Here is a 24,600-nt window from a genome sequence, read left to right on the forward strand (position 1 = left end):
CATGTTTAGCTGCCACAATTCTGCTCTGAAACTTCTTCTTCAAGTTGTGGATGAAAGATGGATCTGTATTGTCGTAATCTGAGGAGTCTGCTGAACATGGCTGAAAGTCGTATCTGCTGCTGGATGATGAATCTGATGAGTCTGCTGAATATGGCTGAAAATCTATAAGGCTTGGAAGGTATACAAAATATATAAGTTACCTTTCCCTCCCAGCCTTGAAATGGTTAAAAACGTTTCAGTGATTTGGGAAACATTAAACGTTTTTAACCATTTCAATGATTTGGGAAAATCAGTGAAATGTTTTAGAAATGGTAAAACAAAATAGAGAATTCATATTGGCCAAACAAGTTGGTTTTTCGATATGAATTCGAGTTTGTATTGTGCCACTTTCGTGGATTTTCACAACCAAACTCCTTTATTATTTTTTACCTTTTTCTATTTTTATTTTTTATCTTTTATTTTCTAGATGGAGGTGGGGTGTAATGGTGTAGGGAAGTATGAAAGCTGATGAAAATAGGTTATATTGAAGTCATGATGTAGTAGTAAGGCTGGACTTCAACATGCTTGGTCGTGGAGCTTAACATACAGTATGGATGATGAACAATGGAGTGAAACGTTTAATGTTTTAAAAAGCAGTGAAATGGTTAAAAACGTTTTTAGGAAATGGGTCAAAACGTTTTTAAAAAAAACACAGAGAAAAAACCACGTTGCATTCCAGTCAGAGCACAGCAAAGGTAATAAGAAAACAGTCAAATGTTTTTTTCAAAAAATAACAGTGAAAACCCTGTAAAGCTACAGTCGGGAGGACAGTAAATAGTAAAAACGTTTTGACATCAACCCTGTGAGTTACTCAAAATAGCTCTGCCATTTTGCAGCTCAAAAATATGAATTTGTTGCCATCACAGCCGTTGAGGGGCTCAGGAACGGGAGATGCCATTAGCATACAGTTGAAAAGCGTTAAACATTTTGACAGAGGAGGTAAGGATAAATATAGCTGAGACCGTGTAGGAGATAATGCCAAGCCGTAATTTATGCAAAGAATCCCAGATTTTATGTTCCAGATCTCGTATGCATAAAATCCTCTGCCACCTGTAGATTTTGAGATACGCTGCCACATGCTGCCTTCTTGTTTTGAAATGTTGAGAGAAGATTTTAAATTGAAATTGTCTTGCCTACACGATAAGCCAAAAAATTCCAGGAAATCCAGAGAATGAGAAGGAACGTAGGTTAATTGAGCCACGTTGCAGAGGAAATCACTACAGTTCATCACAGCCAGGTAAATTGATTCTCCATGCAATCGCCGAGTTTATTAGATAAAACAGAGTGTTTGCATGATGACATCTTCAGATTAATTGCACGAGGAATGAGTTGTTAGCTATGATTCCGGTTCTCCATGCAATAAAATGTTTATTATGGTTTGGCTGCATGCTGAAATAATGAATGAAACGTTTGAGCGGATTTTTGAAATTGCTGAGCCGAAGTCTACACCTATCCATGCGTTTTATGATCAAATAGTCGCGTTCCAGTTTGATGCATGAAGGGAATGGGTCTTTAAAAACACAGCGTGGGCTGATGTTTAAAGATTTGCATTCATATTTGCTAACAGTTTTCAATAAATTTGTAGAATCCATGGCCTCGAGACTCATTTGGATATTGGATATTTTTTGATGGATTTCAGCCTTGATCCATACATTGACACTATAAATAAAAATAGTTTTTGAAGGGAAAACTTCAATACGTTTATTGGAGTCCCTAAATATTCACAATGGAATTTCTAAGATTTTGGTTTATTTGTGTCAGTGTGGCACTCACTACGTTGGTTAGGGTTGTAGCCATTGCCTATGGAAAAGAAGGAATTATCTCCATTAGATGCCAATGGACATTGTAGTAGGTGCAATTGATTGTCATATTTTGATTGAATTAAACAGTGCAGTGGTGTATATAGATCATGGAGCAATGAAATGACATATGTGAAAATTGTCATATGTCGATTGTCATGCTGAAGATTAGGCTTGCATAAAAATTTATACAGAGAACAGAATTTTTCCATCTTTCTTTTTACACACAATGGAAAAAATGCATTTCATCCATGTATGGGCACAGTAAAAAAAAATCGAAACAGAGAGGGGACTTTTGATGAATTTTGGCAAGACACAGAAATTGAAGGCAGAGAAGAATGATTTTTATTTTCTAGATTTCGATAATTGGGGAATATTATGTAGCTGAGCATAATTCTGATTGCCTTATAGGCTGATTTTCATTTTCCAAAAATCAATTACTCAAAAGGTAGTGAATGAATGAGTGTTAGGTTGCATGCAGTGGTTACCTTGAGTAAATCTCCAGCTTTCAATTTTTGAGAAGGCACAGAAGGTGAATTTGAAAATGATTATTCAGATTTGTGAAAATTGTTCATTTGAATAATTTGATTTCAATTGATTTCCAATCAACGGATCAGTCCCAGAAAGGCATTTTGATTTTTGAAAGCCACTATTTTTCGTTGCCTTTTTCTGAGTAAAATAACATGAAATTTGAAAAACGAAAACATGGGTTTTCTTCAGAACGAGCCTAATTAGACTCCATGGAAACAGTTTTCTCAAATTCATTTTTTATTTGGAATATTTTTTTGGTTCTTCCAACCCATATTTTGCAGATTGCATGGGTAAATCAGTGGCTAAATTGAGAGTGAATGCCTATACATAAAAAAATTACTTCTTTTAATGAGATGTAAGGGAAACTGGATATTGGATGCTTTGAGTAAAATTGTTGATTTGAGAGGGACATGGATCCTATATCAGAATGTATTGCAAAATTCAAGTTTTATTTGTTGTCTTCTCTAAAGCCGCTCATCCAGAATGATATATTGGTAAGGAAAGTCATCCACAAGAAAAGAGAAGAAGTATATGAAAGCATAGATATCCTTTTACAGGTAGCTCAAGAGAAATATTCAAGGGACACAACCATTGGTAGAATAGCAAGGGAGGTCAGCATACAGAGGCAGAAGATCAATGAGACAAAGGCAAGCATGAGGACATGCTTGAAGATCAGCAAGGGGGAGATGTTGGCCCTCAGTTTTGGTCTATTTTTGCTTAGGGAAACCTACTTAATCCTTATATTTTCCATCCATTTTCCATCACATCCATCTCATTTTGATGTATTTTATGCATATTCAGGTGTTTAATTTTAATTTTGCAATTTCTAGAAGTTTTTATGAAAATTGAGTTTCAAGTGCAATTTTGGACTGAATCAGAAATTCCCGTAATAGCTATGTGGATGACATGTTTGCAGGACACTTGGGCTCGAGTTTGATGCATGGATGGACAGCTTGGGAACTAGGACTAAGCTAACTCCACTTGGTTCGGCCAAAACAAGCTTTATTAGGCCCGGTCAAGGCTGGTCAAACATGACTAGTCACCAGAAAATCCCTAGGAAATAGGGCAGTTTTGAGATTTTATGGGATTGACCATATTTCTTGGGATGAATTGGATTAGTTCGACTTAGATAGGTGGATATGATTAGATATGAGTGTTAGAGATAATATAGATCAGTTTGTTTCATTAAACCTCTATTTAAAGCCAAGACTTTGATGGCTTTTGTAATGGAATTTGTATGTAACTGTTGTATAATTTGAGTTGGGAGCTAATTTGAAGAACTTGTTTCATTCCAATTTGTTGTTCATGCTTGGTTGATTTACTAAAGTTTCTGTAGCTGAGATTTCTTCAAGTGTGCAAGGCAAGGGTGGAGGGCCCCCACACCAAGCTAAGTACACTTCTTGGTTTAATTTTCATAGTTTTCATAGACTAGTTTTTGTTTCAAATGTATTTAGATGTGTGATGATTGCTGAATGAATATTGGTTTAATTCTAATCTACATATGAAGGGACACACAAGAATTTAAGTTAAATTCTCCTTCTATTTGATCTTGAACTAAAACTGAATTTCATTCTCCATTTCTCATTTGAAGTTACTTATGCATTTCTGATTTGAAGCTATGGTGATTGTGATATAGTAGGATTGTGAAGAAGGAAAATTTGGACCTTCTTAGTTAGGAGCCTCTTCTTTTACATCTTCTGCATCATAAACCATTGTTAATTAGTGCTCTTAGATTTATCTTCATGAAAGTAGTATTGTAGGGAAGGACAACCTGGTTCTCCTAAGTTAGGAGCCTCTTCCCTCATATATTACATAAGTGAATTAGAAATTGTTAAAATAGGTTTATATTTGTAATATGTACTTCTTTAAATCTTCAAATTTTATCTTCTAAACTTAATTATATATGATGTCCATATACAGTAGATTTGCCTCCAAGTTTTACAAACCCGGATTGATAATTAAATACTTGTGTTAATTTAGTCAATAAATTAGCCCAACATTTTGGCGCCGTTGCCGAGGAGGTAATTATCAGCATAGTCAAATAGAAGATAAACAAAAACACTAAAAATCTAGTTAGTATGCATTTCTCTTAGTTATGTTTCTTTATGCTTAGAAATAGAGATCCTAGAAGTAGATTTCCCAAAACAAACCCCCCAACAAAAACATAAAATAAAAAAATAACTACAAAATCCATTTGCAAGACAAGATCTAAAGAATGATGTTAAAGAAATCATTTAGAGAAGGAGGGTATGCTACCACAAAACTATTTTCAAGTCCTTGTCCTCAATTTAGAATGCTCACTAGGGTTGAATCTTTATGTCAAAGGATAGAAGAGCAACAAACCATACATGAAGATGATCCACGGGAAGAGAACCTAGAACTTTCTTCTAGCTATCTTTGTGAGGAGGTGAATGAATCATGGATCACAGGAAATGAAGATCAAACATTAGAGCCAGAAATTGAAGAATTTCAAGCAAGTATATCACACGATCCCTTGTGCATACAAGATTTTGAACAAGTACCACAAGAAGAGTTTTGTGCTATGACAATTAATGAGAACCAAGCAGACAAAGATCATCTTAAAACTTGGTTTCAACTAGTCATTAGCTCACAACACTACTCCATTATTCAACATTCTTTCTCATCAAATCTTGATCAAATAAATTTTCATGTCCAAAATTTCATTGAAGTATATTTTTCAAATTTGGATATGAGTTTACTTATGATCTTGTTACGAAAATGGATGCACTGGAAATTCTCTTATACTTGAGAGAATGAATTATTTTTCTAAAATAGAATAGGATAGAATAGAATAAATAAACAAGTAGAATAAATTCACAATAAGACTTCCATAATAAATTTGTTTCAAACAATTTCTTCAAATCATTGTTCAATATTCATTTGAAAGGACTACATGGAAAAATGCAGTAAGAACAAGCCTATTTTGGGTAACCATATAGGATCATTTTGAAATCATGGTTTATTTACATATCTCTTGAAATCTAGTTTTGGAATCCATTCTGAATTTTTCAATTTATATCACAAATAAAAATGTGATCAAAATCAAAACTAGGTCTCAAGTGACATGTTAAGGACAGAGTTAGTACAGCCTATATTTGAAGTGTCTAATGGAAACATTTTTATCTAAAATTCATAGGGAAGATAGCCCTTGGAATCTAGTTTCCAAATCAATTTGATTCACTTCAATTAGGTATCATATGAAAAAGTTATTCTTGAAATACTAACTGCTCGTCGAAAAATCTGCATGGTGACAAATCTAGGTCTTGACTGTTCATTGGCATATTTGACATACCAAATCATCTTCTTTTCAAAACCTGTTTATATGGGAGATATATATTCAAGTCTAGTTTAAGACACAATTTTAATCATCCCATTTGGAAGTGAAATGAAAAAGTTATGCCACATTTAGTGACTGCATGTCTTCAAAACAGCGTAGTAAAACTCTGCCTCCTAGGTCTGTTTATCACCAATTTTGTGATATCAATCCTAAGAATTTTTAAAACTTGTTTCTACTGGAAATACAAAAATGAATCTAATTTAATATCCAAGTGGAATCACATTGATCTGATCTTTAACGAAGAAGTTACACTTCAAATAGTGATTGTTGGTCTAGTTACAAATTCACAAGCAGCTCTATCAAACATGGCACTCCTTATAATATTTACCATATCATTTTAAACAATTTTGAAAACCTGTTTATACTGGAGGTAGCCATATGAATTCACTTCAACTTGGCTTTGGAATCACTCTAATAGGATATCAAATGAATATTTTGTAAACAAAATACCGCTAGGAGGTCTAGGCTGGCCACCATTCCTCAAAAGGGGTAAATAAATGCATTTTGTTTGTATATCATATTTGGACTTGTTTTCTAAGCAATGCTTGTAATTATTTACATGTTTATTGGAATAAGAGAGACTGTACACCTCTCTTGCTCCATCATTTAATGCTGTATTGCATGCAAGTGCTATGTTTTTGCAGGTCATAGGAAGAATGAAGGAGTGAATTCCATGGATGAAGTAATTTTCAAAGTCAAATTCATATTCCAGAATATGAATACAAATGTTCAAGACAAAGCAAAGTGAAAATTCACCTGATGTTGAGTTCATTCAATGAAACTCAAACTCTTGAAGCTTGCTCTTAGATGCTGACCAACAACACCAATAAACCCTACAACATGATCGAGATCAAGGCAAAAAGACATGAAGAAAATCATTAGAAGTAGTCAAGTTCAGTACTATGTCAAGTCATCAATCTTCAAAGAAGCCTTTCATATTGAATTCATGATTTGATCATCATCATTTGTTCATGATTTGAATTCATATTGTTCATCATCCATACCGTATGTTAAGCTCCACGACCAAGCATGTTGAAGTCCAGCCTTACTACTACATCATGACTTCAATATAACCTATTTTCATCAGCTTTCATACTTCCCTACACCATTACACCCCACCTCCATCCAGAAAATAAAAAATAAAAATAAAAAATAGAAAAAGGTCAAAAATAATAAAGGAGTTTGGTTTTGAAAATCCACGAAAGTGGCACAATACAAACTCGAATTCATATCGGAAAACCAACTTGTTTGGCCAATATGAATTCTCTATTTTGTTTTACCATTTCTAAAACATTTCACTGATTTTCCCAAATCATGCTTTGCGGCCTCATAAAAACGTTTATGTTTTTTAGGTAAAACATAATGTTGGGAAATTTATTGGGCTTAAATTGCTTCATTAAATTATCGATCAGGGAAACCCGTAAGCTTGTGATGATGCCAGCAAAATATATGCAGGAGTAGGCAACTAACTCAATGTCTAGCTAAATTATTTACGATTCAATATAATATGCAAGGGAAGAGGCTCCTAACTAAGGAGGTCCTTGTTGTCCTTCCCTACAGTATCATAGAGAAATCATTGATTACATGAAACTAAAAACTTGAAATGAAGACAAGAGAATGAACTTAATTATTGTTCAGATTCAAGTAGAGAGATAGACTAACTTAGTGTCTTGATTGTCCTCTCATGTACTAATCCAAACTAAACTAAGATTCATTCATAAGCATAAGAAATGAAATGACTTGAAACATAAAAGCACAAAAGAATGAATTTCAATTACCATATAAATCAATGGAGAGAGAGCCTAACTTAGACTCTTGGTTATCTCCTCATATGATACTTGAGACATAAAAGCAAAATAATGAATTTCAATTATCATGCAAATCAAATGGAGAGAGAGCCTAACTTAGACCCTTGGTTGTCCTCTCATATGCTGATAAGATTCTAATTTAAAACTCATTCATCAATCACAAACAAATCCTCAAACATCTAAGCAATTAAATGAAATAAGATCTACTATGAAATAACATGTTCCTTTGATCCTTCTAGAGTGAGCTCAATTCTCCTAAGAACAAAGTGACAAGCTATTCCATATACTACATTAAGGCAACTTGTATCTAAAACTACATAATGGAAATATATGTAAAACTTATATCTAAAACTACATAATGAAAATATATGTAAAATGAAGCTTTATTCTATTCCATCATAAGTTGGATACAATGCTCCAAGAGTCCTCCCCTTGGAATGGAGGAGGTACTCCTATTTATACAATGAGATGAGATAACAAACTCATAATGATGATCCACTAATCTCTCTTTTAGTTCCATACATTTCTCAACCATCTAGACACATAACCCTATCCTCCATGATCTCCTCCATGAGGTCCATGATCTTCTCCATGAGATCATGATCTTTTCCATGAGGCTTATCTTATCAAATTCGAATTTGATCATTCAAGGCCACATAAAGATGCCCTGGAAGCTTCCTTTGTACCTACACATGTCAACAAACTCATTCTAATTGTTAGGTATAAGTATAAGCATATTATTTTCTAAAGTTTAGCCATAAATTCACTTAAAAATGTTAAGAATTAATAAACTTTGGAAAAGCATAGTTATAACCCAATAATGAGGTAAATGGAATGATGTGGAGGTGGAATGGAGGTGACATGAAGGTAAAATGTGAAGATATTGGTGAATAATGGAGTGAAAATAGGGACCATTTTGAGGCCCAACAATAATAAAATGGAGGCCCAACATTGTGTTTTTCCTAAAAACGTTTTTAAGCCCAATAAATTGAAATCATGCTTTGCGGACAACTAAGTTTGCCGGGGAAGCAAACTTAGATGTAAGCTAGTTAAGAAGATTGTTTAGGAAGAATTTTTATTTAGGATCATTTAGGGTTAATTGCATTTAGGAATTTTCATTTAAGTTTATTCTCATATAGAAAACATATAAATAGAACACAAATCAAAAACCCCCCATTCAAAAAAAAAAAAAAAACACAAGAAAGATCCATATGTATATATGGAAAAACAATGAGTATAAGTTTGGAACAACTCGCTCAGATCCTAGCAAGTGTTAGGATCTCCTCTTCTTGCGAAGAAGAGATCTTGACAGCCGCCAAAAGTTTAACTACTCCTCTAGAAGAAAACAATGAATTAACATTTGAAGAATCTTGTATATCTAACGATGAACAATTATTTGAACAGGAAATTGAGGAGGACAAAGAGAAGTTGCAGCATGATCTGAATGAGAGTGGAAATCACGCTTATGAAAGTCTTATCGACAAGTGGTTTCGATGGTTTCAAACAAGTACGAGGTTAGATCGATTTTGTTTTTATTTCATTAGATCATACTCACAAAAACTAGATTCGATCATCCTTGTATATTTTCATTTTAAAATTGTGAAATTGAAAATGAATATATTTTTACTACTATTGCATGAATGGTTACATTGGAAATTTAATTACACGTAATAGTTTGTAATTTTCAATTAGCATAGAGTAGGTAGGATCATATTTTCAGTTTGAATAAGTATGCTCTCCTCCTGCGTCTTTGTATGATCTTGAGGATCAGAAAGTAGCATGTTTATAAATGTTTTTAGGGTAGCAATATACTTATCTCCATTTGCTAAAAAAAATCATCTTAAATCAATAAAAAAAAATCCTAAGTTTTTTTAGGGTTAGAATAAAATTTTAATTTATTTTAAAAAAAGATTTTGATTTAAAAAAATTTAATTTCTTTTATTTAAAAAAAAAATTGATTTTAATAAAAAATAGAATAAAATTATTTAGAAATAAATTTAATTTTTTTTTATATATATAAAAATAAATTTAGAAAAAATTTAGTTTTCATTTTTAATTTAAAAAAAAAAACCAAAACAAAAATCAATTAAAAAAAGAAAAAAAAAATGATTTTAACATAAAAATTCTTAGAAATAAATTCTTTCTTCTTTTTTTTTTTTATTTATACAAATAAATCAATTTTGTTTTTTTAAGTTAGAAAAAAACATTAGAAAATAAATCAAATTAAATTTCTTTTTAGAGATTTAAAAAAAAAAAAAATTACACAAAACAAAATACAACAATTTTACTTTCAAAAAAAATCAATATTAAAAAAAAAAAAAACATTTTTCTTAATAATAATACAAAAAAATAAAAAATAGGACAACATGGCAGAGGCAATGGTAAGTGGTCGCCAAATATTGGAACATTTTGCAAGTCGTCTCCAAATATTGGAACATTTTGCAAGTCGTCTCCCTGTACTGAAGGTCTCTTCCTTCTCTCGTCCAAGTGAAGCGCTCCCCGCAAGCTCCATCCAACATGTATGCAGTTCATGTCTGTAAGGGTGGGTCACGCTTGGTCACTCACCAAAATGTGTATTTAGCAGCTCAAGGTTTTCATCGGCATTTCAGGAAGTACTGGGTCTCATCGGCAGCAATGGCTTCAGCGGCGCTTGCAGCATCATCCACAGTCAGAAACCAGGCTTACAACAATTCGGCCACCCGACCCAACGAACAATCAAGGCCATCGTCTTCGATCTCACTAGCGGCAGTACCAGCGAGGCCTTCTTGCGATGCCAGCACTCGATCTCTTGACCTCACGCCGCTGCTGGCACAGGATCGCTGTTCTCGTCATGGTGGGGGAGGCAGCAAGAGATCCAGTTGCAGAAACGACCATTTTCCTAACCTAAAAGAGTTGTTGCGTTGGAAAAAGTGGCAAGATGACAACTAACTCGCAATTCCTTCTCACACTTATCTCAGACATCCTTTGTGGCGGTTTCAACTGCCCGTAATTTTTCACGCATCAGCTAAAATTAATCTGAGAAAAATCCTTGAAACTCCTCAAAAGTTGGCTTCTCGGATTTCTTGTGATCTCTCTCTAGGATATCGATTGCCCCAGTCCATCATTCATTCGAAGATCTAATATCTATTGAGAAATATTTTTAGAATTCAAACTGATCAATGAGGAAAATCAGTTTTCAGTTCATTTCTTCATGGAGAAGATCACGCCAGTTCAGTTTTCAATTCATAAAATTTGGGATAGATAGCGCCAATTTTTCATGCAAACTCTTAGCCTTCAAGTTACTTTAATTTGTCATTCTCCAGACTTCAGGCAAGATCGACACAACATCAAACAAAAGAAAAGAAATGGGTTTAGAGAGCCAATCTGAAGCACTCTATGCAGCCTTAATCCAATCTCCAGAGCATCGCCCAAACGCCAAACACAACGACTTCACGCTCATAGATCAAATTCCGCTCATAGATCTTTCCCCTCTTAACTCCACTATTCCACCCCACACCACCACCTTGGACTCCCTTGTTGCCCAAATACACGCAGCTTGCAGGGACGGGGGATTCTTCCAAGTCATCAACCATGGCGTATTCCCCGAACTGCACCACACAGTGCAATCCGAAGCAGCCAATTTCTTGTGGCTGACTCTAGGAGTGGGTAGCCACAAGGATCCGGGGGCTCTCACTGTGCTTGCTCAGGATGACGTTGGAGGGCTGCAAGTCAAGCGAAAAGATGGAGAATGGATTGGAGTGAAGCCTATCCCCAATTCCTTTGTCATCCATGTTGGGGATTGCATGCAGGTTTGGAGCAATGGAAAATACGAGAGTGTAGAACATAGGGTGGTTGTGAATGACAAGAAGGAAAGGTTCTCTTTCCCATTCTTTCTTTTTCCCTCGCATCATGCGATGATTGGACCTGTACCTGAGTTGGTTAATGAGAAAAATCCGTCCAAATATAAAGAATCCAGTTGGGGGGAGTTCTCCAAGAGGAGAAGCGACAACAATTTCAAGAATTTGGGCTTGGAGAATATTCAAATCCATCACTTCTCTATTTCCCAAGATTCTTCTAAATAAGATCCTTATCTTACTATGTTCAATATTTGTATGCTTTTGTATTTAGCCACCTACTTTTTAGTTAGCAGGTCTTATTGCTGTCTGTAGTTTAGGTAAGCTCTTTATAGTTTCCCTCATAACAAAAAAAAAAAGAAAAAAAAAGAAAATCAAAACAATGCAAAACATTTTTTATTTTATTTTATTTTTATTTTAATAAACAACCCAAAGCAATTTAAAAAAATCAAAGCCATTAAAAAAATATATATTAAAAAAAATTCAAAAAAAAAAAAATAAAAAAAAACCAATTAAAAAATTTGAAAATAATTAAAAAAGAAATTTGCAAATGGAAATTTCTTAACAGCTGGAAACATTTTATGCTACTTGTCTTATTGGAGTTAGGAACTAGCGCACAAAGGCAACAGGTAAAAAAATTCATTTCATTTTAATTTGTTGCTAGCATTTATACTTGTATTTTATGTTCTTCAAAAAGCTCTAACAATTTTCATGCAAGATTTGAACTGAGCTTTGACAGTTGCGCGATGATCCAAGTCCATGAAGATGTGATTTCTCGAAATCACATTCATTATTGAAGCTTGAAGGAGTTAATTACAATTGTCGTGACATTTGTGGCTACAGAGAAATGTTTTGTTGTCATGATTTGTTTCCCACACTTCTCTTTCAAAGCCTCATCAGTCATACATGTTAAAGTCCATTGATTCATTGCCATATCCATCATGACTTCATACATGTCTACTTTTCTGAGTCGCATACATTTTTGCCTACCATTCAGTTCATTTTTTTCCCTCATGAATAAACCATCCATATCTCTACATTGCCTTGCTTTCCTTGCCATAAAATAACATCTTGTATCTATAGTCCTACCAATCATTTGTACGAACTCGCGTTGACTGATGTGGGATTCCTTAAGGCCCACCTTTCAACAAGTCTTGACCCATCGACCTCAGCACCTTATTTGGGATAAAGACTAGAGTCATTATTAGTACCTTGAGGCTTGCATGCCCTAATGGCAAGTCTTCTCGCCAACGAACAATGGGAATACATTAATGTCTCTTGTTTATTGGATCTTGCAAGTGGCTCGACATCAACTCATTCATTCCCACTTCGCAAGATGTACTTGGGTACCTTGGCACTCATTGACATTAATGGTGAGTTTGCCTCGCATTGGTTAACGACATTCATCAATGGTTGGTAATCCAATGACTTCTTTCCATGTTCGACATCGACACATTCATTCACATGGAAAGAATTGTGCCATGATATGGGACGAGACGAAGACTATATGATTCAAGAGAAGATTCAACAGGTTTAGTAATAGTAATAAAAGATCCACATTCGCAACTTCATCCATCATATATGAAACCAAGGCACAGATCACATTCTTGTATTCTTCATTCCATGATTCAACAGCAGAAGCTACACTTTTCTACATATAGACAGTTTGTCCACTCAGGTAAGTAAAGGTATGTTCTTTTCTAGCTTTTTATCATACAATTCCTTTAATACTAAAATTATAATTTTTGGAAAATGTTTCACCATGTTCATATTCACATCCATATTCCATTATCACCCTCCATATGTCATAGATATCCTTTCTACACATATCATTCTAACCAACATACTTTTTCCAACCAACTACTATTGCATTATGATTCAAACGTTACATGTTTTGCAAATAATGATCAAAGAAAGAAAGGTTGATTAAATGTTTTCAAAGTATTTTGATGCAACACAAAAACAATGAAAGTATTGTTACACAAGAACCAATACTAAACAAATTTTGGTTGTCACACAAGAACCAACCAAAATAATATGTTGCAAGCAAATGTTTTTAAGAGAGAACACTTTGCAAAAAGGAACAAAGTTGTCAAAAAGAAAATTATGTGAAGTTAAAAAAAATCGACATCAGCCAAAGTTCATGTAAAAGCAAGACAATTCAAAAGATCAAATCATGATCAATGCAATAGATTGCATGAGGACATGCAATAACTTAAGTTGGGGGCTATGTTGGGCCGACAACTTGACCTCAATTTTCACTCCATTTTCACCTTTTATCTTCATTTTGTCATCTCATTTCACCATATTATCATTACATAACCCTATATTTCCATTACCATATGAGTTTATATTTTCATTTTCCAAAGTTATTAATTTCATGTATTTAGAGTGAATTTATGATTAAAAGTTAGAGAAATAACATGTATTTGCTTATACCTAAAAGTGGCTTGAGTTTGATGACATGTGTAGATCATTTGGAAGCTTCCAAGGCACCCTTATGTGGCCTCCCAAGATCAAATTCGAATTTCAACTCAAGAGGTGGACCATATTCCAAGGAGGAAGATCATGGAGATTTTGATGTGTCATGGGATTTGTATCTAGTATTTAGGGATAAGTTGAGACAAGTGTGGGTCTAGTAGATATTTAAGGGATCTACATTTATTGAGTAGATATCCCTAATTCATGTATAAATAAGAGAAGCATCCTCCAAATCATGTAATGAAGGAGAGGAGGGAGAGAAAACAATTATCAGTTATTCATTAGCACCAAATTTATGATTGTTCATTCAACATGAATAATATCATTTTCTCCAAATCATGAGTTATGAGTGTTGTTTGATTCTTAAGGTGTGATAGTTGCTCATGTGTGCTCATTGAGGAATGGAAGGATCCCCATACTAAGATAAGTGCACTTTGTTGTAAAGTAATGTTGTGAATATACTAATCTTAATTATGATGTTCATCTTATTTCTTTCTTGTAAATACTTGTAGATAATTTTAGTATGAATTCATGTTGTGGCCATGTTTTGTTGTGTGAAGGTTGATCTCCTTTCAATAGCTAGTTTTGATGTGAGAAGGAAAACCAGGAACTCCTAAGTTAGGAGTCCCTTCTTCATGAGCTAGATTAAATTGAAATAAGATTTACTTTCTCATATGTTTTCCTAGATTACATTTATGTGAATATTGATTCCCTTTCAGTATCTAGAGATCAAGTCCTCCTAAGTTAGGAGACTCTTCTCCATAAGCTAAGAATTGAATTGGAAACAATATTTACTTGCTTTCATTTACATGCTTTCTTTCCTACTTTCTTAGGTGTTTGGCAATGTTATTATAGAAAGATGGTAGAAGGACAACCAGGACTCTTGAACAAGAGACTCTTCTCTATCTTCTAAAGTAAAATAATTCCATTGATCAAACATTATTTTTATGCTTTCATAGAATAGATCTGATAGTTTAGATTTGTAATATGCATTTCCATTCTAAACAAACTTCTTACACCTGTTTCATCTAAGGTCCCATATATATTGGTTTGCTTCTAAGTTTACGATTCCCCGGATTGATAAATTAAATGACAGGGATTTAGCAGACAACTAAGATGTGTTGGGCCTCATTAATCAAGCATGTCCCCATGCTTGCTTGCTCCTCTTTGACCTTCGCCTTTCTGTAGTAGATGTTGTACCTGTAGATGCTTCCTGTTGTGCTGCCCTGGCCAAACAATCTAGACCTGTATCATGTCTTTCCCTAAACAAAGCTGCTTTGACCTTTTGTTTTTCATATTTTGCCTGCCACATGTTCTTTTCCTTTAGCCATTTAAATGCTTGCTTAGAAAGTAGATTATTTTTCCTTTTCAGCCTCCCCAATTCTTCATTCAGTTTCTCATTTGCCTTGACCAATTTAGCATTATCTTTCTTATTTGCCTTGTTTTCTTCTTTTAATTGCTTCTCTAAGATTTTGCTAATTTCCAATTGGTCAGTTAAATCCCTGATTCTTCCCAAATTAAGTTCTCTCTCAAAACCTTGTGTTGTTTTCATTAGTGATGCTGCTGCTGCATCATCATATGAAGAATCCTTCTCAAATGCCTCTTGTGCAAGATCATTTTCTTCTTGCTGTCTTGGGGAATATGTTTCTACTTCCTTCTCTAAATCAATGGGACTCTTATTTCTAAATCGCGTAGGAATAGACATAACAGATGTTTCATTTTCTTGCATGGCCATGCTGTTCTATTGTTTGGCTCTTGCTCTAGGATATAAGGGTGAGTTCATCAATCCTCTGTTTTCCTGCTCTGTTTTATCCTGTACCTCATGAACCTGTTCAATGAATTGATTTTTAGACATGAATTCTCGCCACACTATGCCCTGTGATCTCACCTGACACTCAACTAGGATTTTGATTAATCCTTGGTGGTATATCTGTCCTGCTTTAGGCCTGTTTTCATGTTTGACTGTTTCAATCATTCTCAAAAGGCTCCTATATAGGAAATAAGGCAAGCTAATCCTATCCTCCCCTTTTATATGCTGCAGAAGTCTGACATGATACAAGTGAGCCACGCTATACCCCCTATCACAGGTCAAAAACTTTTGGATAACCAAAACCAACTCACCCCATGGTTCATTAAACCATTCCCTGGGTATCCCTTTTGTTCTGTCAAATGTCCCTTTCCGGTTCTTCTCAAGAAAGAAAGTCCAGGCTTTCTCCTTGAAGTGCAGGCCTTTGTAATACTTCTCACCTATCATAGGCAGATCTAAAGCTTGGGAAAGATATTCCTGGGTTACAGGAATAATGACATCTCCCACCCGTGTCTGGTCTTGATTGAAATTGTTTATGAAATCCCTGGTTATTTGTTCAGAGTGGCCATCAAATTTTTGTAGGAAACTTATCATCCCTGCTTGGTAAAGTTTTTCTATAGTTTCCTTCCCCCAACTCTCTATCTGGAATTTTGGCTCTACTCTGACTGACATTGCTTCTGTAAACCAATGAATGAATTCCTCTGCTGTTACTAATTTCATTTTGAAAGAAAGATATAATTATTTGTTTGATTTCGAAATGAAATTTTTGAAGGCAAAGAACCTTACCTTCCTCTTTTCAATCAACTCAATTCACCTCTGTTTGACTCTGCCCTCAGCAACAGCACTATTTTAATCCCTGTTCAATGCAAACAAATGCCTGTATACCCTGTCAATATGCTGCTCTCTATTTTTGAAAACAAAAATACACATACAAACAATGTTTATACATGCTCCTGGCCTTATTTTGTTTACCAAAATTCAAATGATTGATTACTGTGTATGTTTAACCAGGAAAACTATGTAGTGCACATACATTTGGCTCTCCGCCTCATCAACAAATATTCAAGATGCTCTCGACCTAACCCAATATATTTTTTAAAGAACTTTTGACTGAAAAATTTTGACTGTGTAATGTGCCAAAATTATGCACACGGCCTCAATTACCAAATCAAATACCAAACTACACTCAGTTACAACAGAACTATGAGCACGAAGGCACTTAGCCTTAGCATGGTAAATAGAGGGCTATTCACATACGCTCAGCCTCTAAACACAAATGAACACGGCGCATTATAGCACTTGGAAATTGAAATCATGCTTTGCGGCCTCATAAAAACAATTTGCAAATACTCCTGGCCATAAAAATTTGCAAAACACAACCCTCAGCCCATCAAAATTTTGCAAAAACTGCTCTCGGCTATCTCATAAAAACTCTCAGCCTCAAAACAAAAACAAATAATAGTGCATTCAAATGAATTTTTAAATGGCTTCGACATGCAATCCTTCAATCAGAAATGGCATTATGCATTCAATCCTTAAAGCATATCAATCCCCTGTTTTGGTGTAAATGAAAACAACAGTGCGCAGCAAAGGTATGGATGCTGTTTTGACTGTTTGTTTTGCGGTTTAAATCAGCGCACAATCAATTAACTATGTGACAATACAAATGCAGTGCGCATTCTACAGCGCTTTACATTGCCATTCACCGCCATTCAACATGCAATAACACTGAACTGTCGTGCCTCCTTAGTTCATGGATTTCATTATTGACATGGCACGGCATACAACTCCACATACAATGCCAAAATCTACGTGTTGACCATGCAATGCATTCGCATTTAAGTGAGACCTGATCCACTAAGGATTCATACCAACATTCACGCAGCAAATCAACGAGTTGGGGCTACAATTTCGGCTTACCTTAGATCACCGAGCACCTGGAGGGATATCGGCGCTCCAAATCTTGGTTTAACCATTCAATTTGACTGGTGGCAAGGCAAAAAAATCATTACCATTAATGACTGAGAGTTTCTAACTTTGATTCACTGTGCCGAGCTTTAAACAATTAACGCCTTACCTTATTGAATCCCTGAAAATCCGTTATCTCAAAACGTCAAACCCGGAACGATTTGCCTCTTTAAATTCTCCCAACTCAGTTCACTTTCCTTTTCACTAGGCTACAGCTTCAAACGCCATTTCTCTGAGCTTATGCGGCGATGAGGATTATGGTTTAACACGACACAGAGGATTATTGTTTGAACTGCACAAGAGCTCGGTCAGTGTTCATGACCGTTTCAGGCTGTACTGCAATGTATATCCATTGGTGTTTTTAAAATTCGTGGCTTACATGGCCGTCCTGTTGACCAGTCGCCCGACTGTGTCATGAGGATGGCCAAGTCATGGCTTGGTACGCATGATCCCTGCGCAGCATATCATCCAATGGATAAACGAATTGCCATGCCACCGTGTTAAGTTCATACCTGTGTGCTGGCCGGTTGTCGTATGGGATTACTGTTTAATTCATTGCAATTGTTTTATCATCATATCCACCGCCGTATGCTTGCACTACTATATATTCACTGCTTGCTGTGTAATGATATGTACGCAATGATGTTTGGATACCATTTCCCACCGCAATGTTCTAATGTTTATTTATTCACAGCCGTCCACCATATTCCATAAACTTTGATGCATGAACCTTTGCTTGTAACTATGTTATATTCCATACCTTATACCATATGTATGAACCTTTGCGCGTTTATTTATGTGCAACATATATATACCTTTTACCATATACCATATGCGCGTTTGGTAATAGAAATGACTTTAGCGCATTCACACACTTTTTCGAACTATGGTATATATGTTGGTATGATATAATAACCTTTGATTTCCATATAGCGCATAGGTTTATTTGCTTTGTATAACATAGTTTTATAATTTTAAAATGACCATTCGGGTCATATTTAAAATTATTACCATCACTAATGCTCTGAGTTGCATGAATTTGTATGTGCAGGTTGAAAGTTGTCCCAGTTTGGCCTTTTTAAGCTCACAAAGAAAAATACTTAGGGGTAGTAGGGTTAATGAAAAGAGGGAATATGTATGGAAATGAAAGAGAATAGGGTTATAATGTATAAGGGTTATAGGAATATAGGATATAGATGATAATGAATATCCCCAGGTACTAATTTCAACTTAACAAAAACTAAAAATTTCTAAGAAAAATTTGAATTTTTAAAGCACAAAATGACCACATATACTCCCCTGGATGATGGCTGTACAAGTAGGATGAAATCAATTTGATCAGATGATGTAGATGGATTCAAATGTAGAATTTATTGCTGCTCCTTGTTCTTCATGTTCTAATTCTTGAATTGATAATCAGGTCCCTCTGTAATGATTCATTGTTTCAGGTCCCTCTTTCTGCTTACAAAATATGCACATGTTGTGTTGACATTGGTAGGTCTTTCAAGTCCCTTGGCAATGATTTGTTATATCAGGTCCCTCTATTGACAATACAAGTTTATATTCCAGCGTTCCAGCTAAAGAGCTTGATGTTTGCAACTTGAGTTTTCTACTTAAAAAGCAAATGCAAGTCTCCCCCCTTGTTGAAGATATGACTTTTCCTCAAGTCATTGATTGGTGGGGTGTACCTGCAGTAAGAGAACAGTAGAACAAGTAGAAAGAATTCATAGAGTCCAAGTCCAAGCAATGTGCAGTTGCCTGGTTTTCACTTGCAAACAATTTATTTATTTCTTATGTTGTTTTTTTTTTCTCCCTCTGTTTTTTTTTTTTTTTTTTCTCTCTCTGTTTTTTTTTTTTTTTTTTTTTTTTTTTTTATTTATTCAACTAGTAGACTGGAAGATGGCAGATCCTGCGCCATGAGTTCCAGTTCTGTGTCTTTGATCAGTTGTTTCATAAATGCTTCTTTATTGATAGGCCGATTGTAAACTTTGAGCCTATGTCCATTCACTATAAAAGAGGTGGAATCCTAGTCGATTGTCTTGATCCTTACTGCTCCATTGTCAAAGATTTCGTCTATTTCATATGGGCCTAGCCAGTGTGTTGTGAACTTTGCTTAGAAGTCTTCGAATTTGGAGTCGAAAAGCAATGCCCAGTCTCCCTTGTGAAATGTCTTTGTTTTGATGTATCTGTCATGCCACTTCATTCTTTGTTGTTGCACTAATGTAGTATGTTATATAGCTTGTTGACGATGCTCATCTAACTGATTCAGTTCCATGATCCGTTGTTGTTGTGCTTCTGTCAAGTCGAGTCCTAGTTCAGCTGCTAGTCTGTATGTATGTATCTGAAACTCTATAGGTAGTAGAGCCTCCTTCCCATATACTAACTGGTATGGACTGAAACCAGTTGTTGTTTTCCAAGTGATCCTATAGGCCCAGAGTGCATCTTTTAATTTTTCAGACCAATCTTTTCTATTCATCTGTACTGTTTTTGTCATAATATTTTCCAAGACTTTATTTGTTGATTCAACTTGACCATTTGCTTGTGGATGATATGGTGTAGATTTCCTATGCTTGATCTTGTATTTCTCCGTTAGATCTCGTACCAGCTTTGATGTAAACTGTGTGCCTTGATCTGTTACAATTTGTCTAGGTACTCCATATCTGACAAAGATTTCTTCAAAAAGAAAGGTGACCACTGTATCTTCTGTTGCTCTGTTAACTGCTTTTGCTTCTACCCATTTGGTTACATAGTCTGTACATACTAAGATGTAACTCTTCCCATTTGATGGTGGATTGATAGGTCCAACAAAGTCAAGTGCCCACTGCTCAAATGGTTCTATGAGAACCTGTGGCTTCAGTGGCATTTCATCTGATGTTATTGGTCGTCCTGTTCTCTAGCAGCTATCACATTGCTTGACATATTTCTTAGAGTCTCTGAAGATGGATGGCCAGTAATAGCCTAGTTGCATCACTTTATATGCTGTTCGTTTATCTGTAAAATGGCCACCACAGGGTTCATCATGACATGCTCTTAAAATTTCTAATATTTCATCTTCTCGTACACATTTTCTAATTATTAGGTCTGAACCAGTATAAAATAAATCACCATTGACCCATGTATATCTAGAGCTTGCTTTAACAATTTTGTGTTTTTGCTTTTTAGTAAATTGAGCTGGAAACCTTCCAGATGATAAATAGTTTGCAATATCTGCAAACCATGGTGTTTTGACTGTGATGGCAAACAGATGTTCATCAGGAAAGTTATCTACAACTGGAGTTGGATCAGGGGGTGAGTGTATGCGGGACAGAAAGGCAGCCACTTGATTTTCCTTTCCTGGCCGATCTTGTATCGTGATATTAAATTCTTGTAGTAACAGTAACCATCTTGTTATTCGTCCATTGGTGATGGGTTTATTCATCAAGTATTTGATTGCTGAATGATCAGTACGAATGAAAACTTGATATCCTGTTATATAGTGCCGGAATTTATTTACTGCATGTATAACAGCTAACATTTCTCTTTCTGTGACTGTGTAGTTCATTTCTGCAGGTGTTAGATTTTTGCTTATGAAGTATATTGCATAAGTGAACAAGTTCTCTTTCTATCCAAGAGAGGCACCTATCGCGGTATCAGATGCATCAGTTGAGCTATGAAATGGTAAAGACCAGTTTGGTCCACGAAGAATGGGGGCAACTGACAATTTGTCTTTCAGAATTTGAAATGCATTTTGACAATCATTTGTCCAGTGAAATTCAATGTCTTTTGCTAATAATTTGAACAGAGGTTGGGCTATTTTACTAAAGTTTTCAATAAATCGTCTATAATAGCCTGCATAGCCTAAGAAACTTCTTACCTTTTTCTGTGTTGTAGGAGGCATTAAGTTTACTAAGACTTGGATTTTTGCTGGATCCACCTTTATTCCTGAAGCAGAAATGTGGTGTCCCAGAACTATTCCTTCTGTCAACATCATATAGCATTTCTCATTGCTTAATGACAAATTTGTTTCAATGCATCGTTTCAAAACTTTCTCAAAGTTGTTTAAACAATCATTGTATGTGTTTCTGTAAACTGTGAAGTCATCCATATAGACCTCTACACATTCATGAATTAGATCAGCAAATATTGCAAGTACTGCTCGTTGGAAAGTTGCAGGTGCATTGCATAGACCAAATGGCAAAACATGATATGCATAGGTTCCCCATGGGCAAGTAAATGTTGTCTTGTCTTGGTCTTCTTCTTCTATTCTTATCTGGTTGTATCCGCTAAACCCATCTAAGAAGGAGAAAAATTTCTTTCCAGCTAATGAGTCTAACACTTGGTCAATGAAAGGTAGAGGAAAATGATCTTTGAGTGTAGCTTTGTTTAATTCCCGGTAGTCCACACATACCCTCCACTTTCCATTTTTCTTTGGCACAATAACTAGCGGAGAAACCAATTGACTATCTGAAATAGGATAAATGAATCCAACTTCTAACAAGTTTTGCAGTTCTTCTTTCACTGTTTCCTTCATCATAGGATTCATTCGTCTTTGAGGTTGTCTTACAGGTTTAAGTTGATCATCTGTATAGATGTGGTGGAGACATGTGCTAGGATGAATTCCTTGCATATCAGTATAATCCCAGGCAAAAGCTTTTGAATATTTCTGTAATAGTGCAATTACTTCTTGCTCTTGTGCTGGTTGCAATTCATTTCCAATGTTTAGATGTTTTCCAGGATGAACCTCAATTGTTTTGATTGTTGGCTTGGAGACTGTGTTTACAGGAAAGATGTCTATAAAAGAATTCTGCAAAGTTTGAACAGTACAAGTTTCCTGAAAACATTGATTCAGAAGGTTACTTGCAGCTTCATATTGAGCTTTCCTAAGCTGCTCTGAAATACTTGGTTCTGAAATGAAAAGATCCATTAAGTCCTCATTCCCTTCTTCTTCTCTAAAATCAAAGAATTGATTTATACTTAAAACTGATTTTGTTTGCTGTTTTTCTTGAGTTTCAAGTATTGATTCTAAAGAAGTGGATTGTGCAGGTGAATAAAGAGTGATATGTTTCCTTTCATCTCCATGTGAAATAATCATGCTTCCAGATCTGCATCCTATGAAGGCATCAGCAGTAGCTAACCATGGTCTGCCTAAGATTAGAGGATGTCCTCCCAAGTTTGTTTTTGGTTGCAAGATCAGGAAGTCAAGAGGATACTCCCATGAATCCAAGGAGACTATGATATCTTCTAATATTCCTTCAGGAACAACTTTAGATCTATCTGCTAGTTCCAAGATTGTAGAAGTTGATCTAATGTTGTTTAATTGCAAAGTTTTCATTGTCTCCATTGTCATTACGTTTATAGTTGCTCCCAAGTCTATTAATGTATTTGGTACTGAGAAATTATTTATTGATATGGTAACCATTGGGATGCCAGGATCAATATATTTCTCTACTATGGTTTGTGTAGACATGAGGCTTGCTAATTTACCAATGACTTGGATTGTTGTAGGATCCTTTTTATTTTTCTCTGATTTCTGAATGCACAATTCCTTTATTGTTTTAGCATATATTGGTATTTCTTTAATTGCCTTCAACAAAGGAATTTTTACATAAGCATTTTTTAACTCATCTAAGATATCAAATTCAGGAAGGATTATTTTGTTTTGTTGTTCCACTAACCTTTCAGGATAAGGTGGTGTTTGTGTTGTAACATTTGTTCCTTTCTGATTTTGTATCTCAGTTTGTGATGTTTCAGATGATTCTCCTTGTTCAGTTGGTTCTTCTATAATTGGAGGAGAATCCTTTTTAAGCACTTTTCCAGACCTTAGATGGACATCATTAAGAGGAAGGATCGAATATGTAGGAAAACATGCTGCTTCCTCCACAGTGTATGCAGATTTGTCCACCTTATTATTTGGATTGGCCATTGGTTGGGCTGGTAGTTGAGTTGGTCTGGGTTGATTTGTAGGTAGCTGTAATTGTTGTGGTTGGGTCAACAACGATGGTGGATTTTGTTGTGGAAATGGGATGGATTGCGGATATACAGAATGTTGTTGTTGAAAGGGTATGGATTGCGGATATTGTGGATATGCAAATGGTTATTGGTATTGTTGCTGGTATTGTTGTTGATACTGTTCAGGCTGCTGGTTGCCATAACCATATCCTCTCCAACCTTGTGCAGGTTGTTGTGAATATTGTTGTGGAGGCCAAGCTTTCCATGGCATTGGAGGGGTCCAAGGATTATAAGGTGGATAGGCATAATTTTGTTGAGGGAATTGTGGCTGATTTGGTTGAGGTATCCTAGGTTGCCATGGTCTTCGTGGTGCAACATAATAGAAACCTTCTGTCCCTGGCACTTCTTCCATTGAGTTCATTTGTAACTCTTTCAATGTTACACAATTATCTGTGGAATGATTGCCTGTACAAAGACCACAATCCTGAATACTATCCAAAGGACATTCTCTCAAAGGATGTTTCTTTTTACATTTGGAACAAAAGATTGCTAAAGCTTTTTCTTGTTCTTATTTCTTCTTGTTTGCCTTTAGCACATCCACTTGTGTCCCTAATGTACTCAAGAGGTCTGTTTTGAAATTTTCCAATAGACTTCCTATTTCAGCTCTTGCTATCCCTCCTGCAGCTGACTTTGCTGCTTTGGAACTCACTTCCCTTCTTCCGGTTTTTGATCTTCCTCTAGAATATTTCTGACATAACTCGACAATTTCATCAAATGGAAGGTTTGAAATATCTCCTTTACCCATCACATTCAAAATGTCAAGGTATTCATCCCTTACACCTTTGAGGAAGATTGTGCGAACAGTTTCTTGATTTAGAGAATGTTGTTTAGATTTCTGAATATTATATGCAAATCTTTCCAAATATTCTTCTAAACTTTCATCTTCTCGTTGTGTCATTCTAAAAACATCTTCCTTTGAATCTCTAGATCTACAATAAGCTTGATATTTCTTAAGGAAGACAGTTCGCATATCATCCCAAGAGGCTAT

The 24,600-nt window shown here is 35.3% G+C and overlaps 1 protein-coding gene across 1 annotated transcript; it reads left to right on the forward strand.

The window, feature by feature from the left end:
• The first annotated feature begins 10,866 nt into the window (after nucleotides 1-10,866).
• On the forward strand, nucleotides 10,867-11,677 carry LOC149146507 (protein DMR6-LIKE OXYGENASE 2-like). The gene has a single exon (XM_089452791.1). It carries the CDS (start codon nucleotides 10,880-10,882, stop codon nucleotides 11,594-11,596), a length of 717 nt encoding a protein of 238 aa, XP_089308917.1. The 5' UTR covers nucleotides 10,867-10,879; the 3' UTR covers nucleotides 11,597-11,677.
• The last annotated feature ends 12,923 nt before the right edge of the window (nucleotides 11,678-24,600 follow it).

Source organism: Pinus tabuliformis, chromosome X, assembly GCF_031772625.1.
Source record: "Pinus tabuliformis cultivar Carrire ecotype Pingquan chromosome X, CPIR1, whole genome shotgun sequence".
Classification (NCBI taxonomy): Eukaryota; Viridiplantae; Streptophyta; class Pinopsida; order Pinales; family Pinaceae; genus Pinus; species Pinus tabuliformis.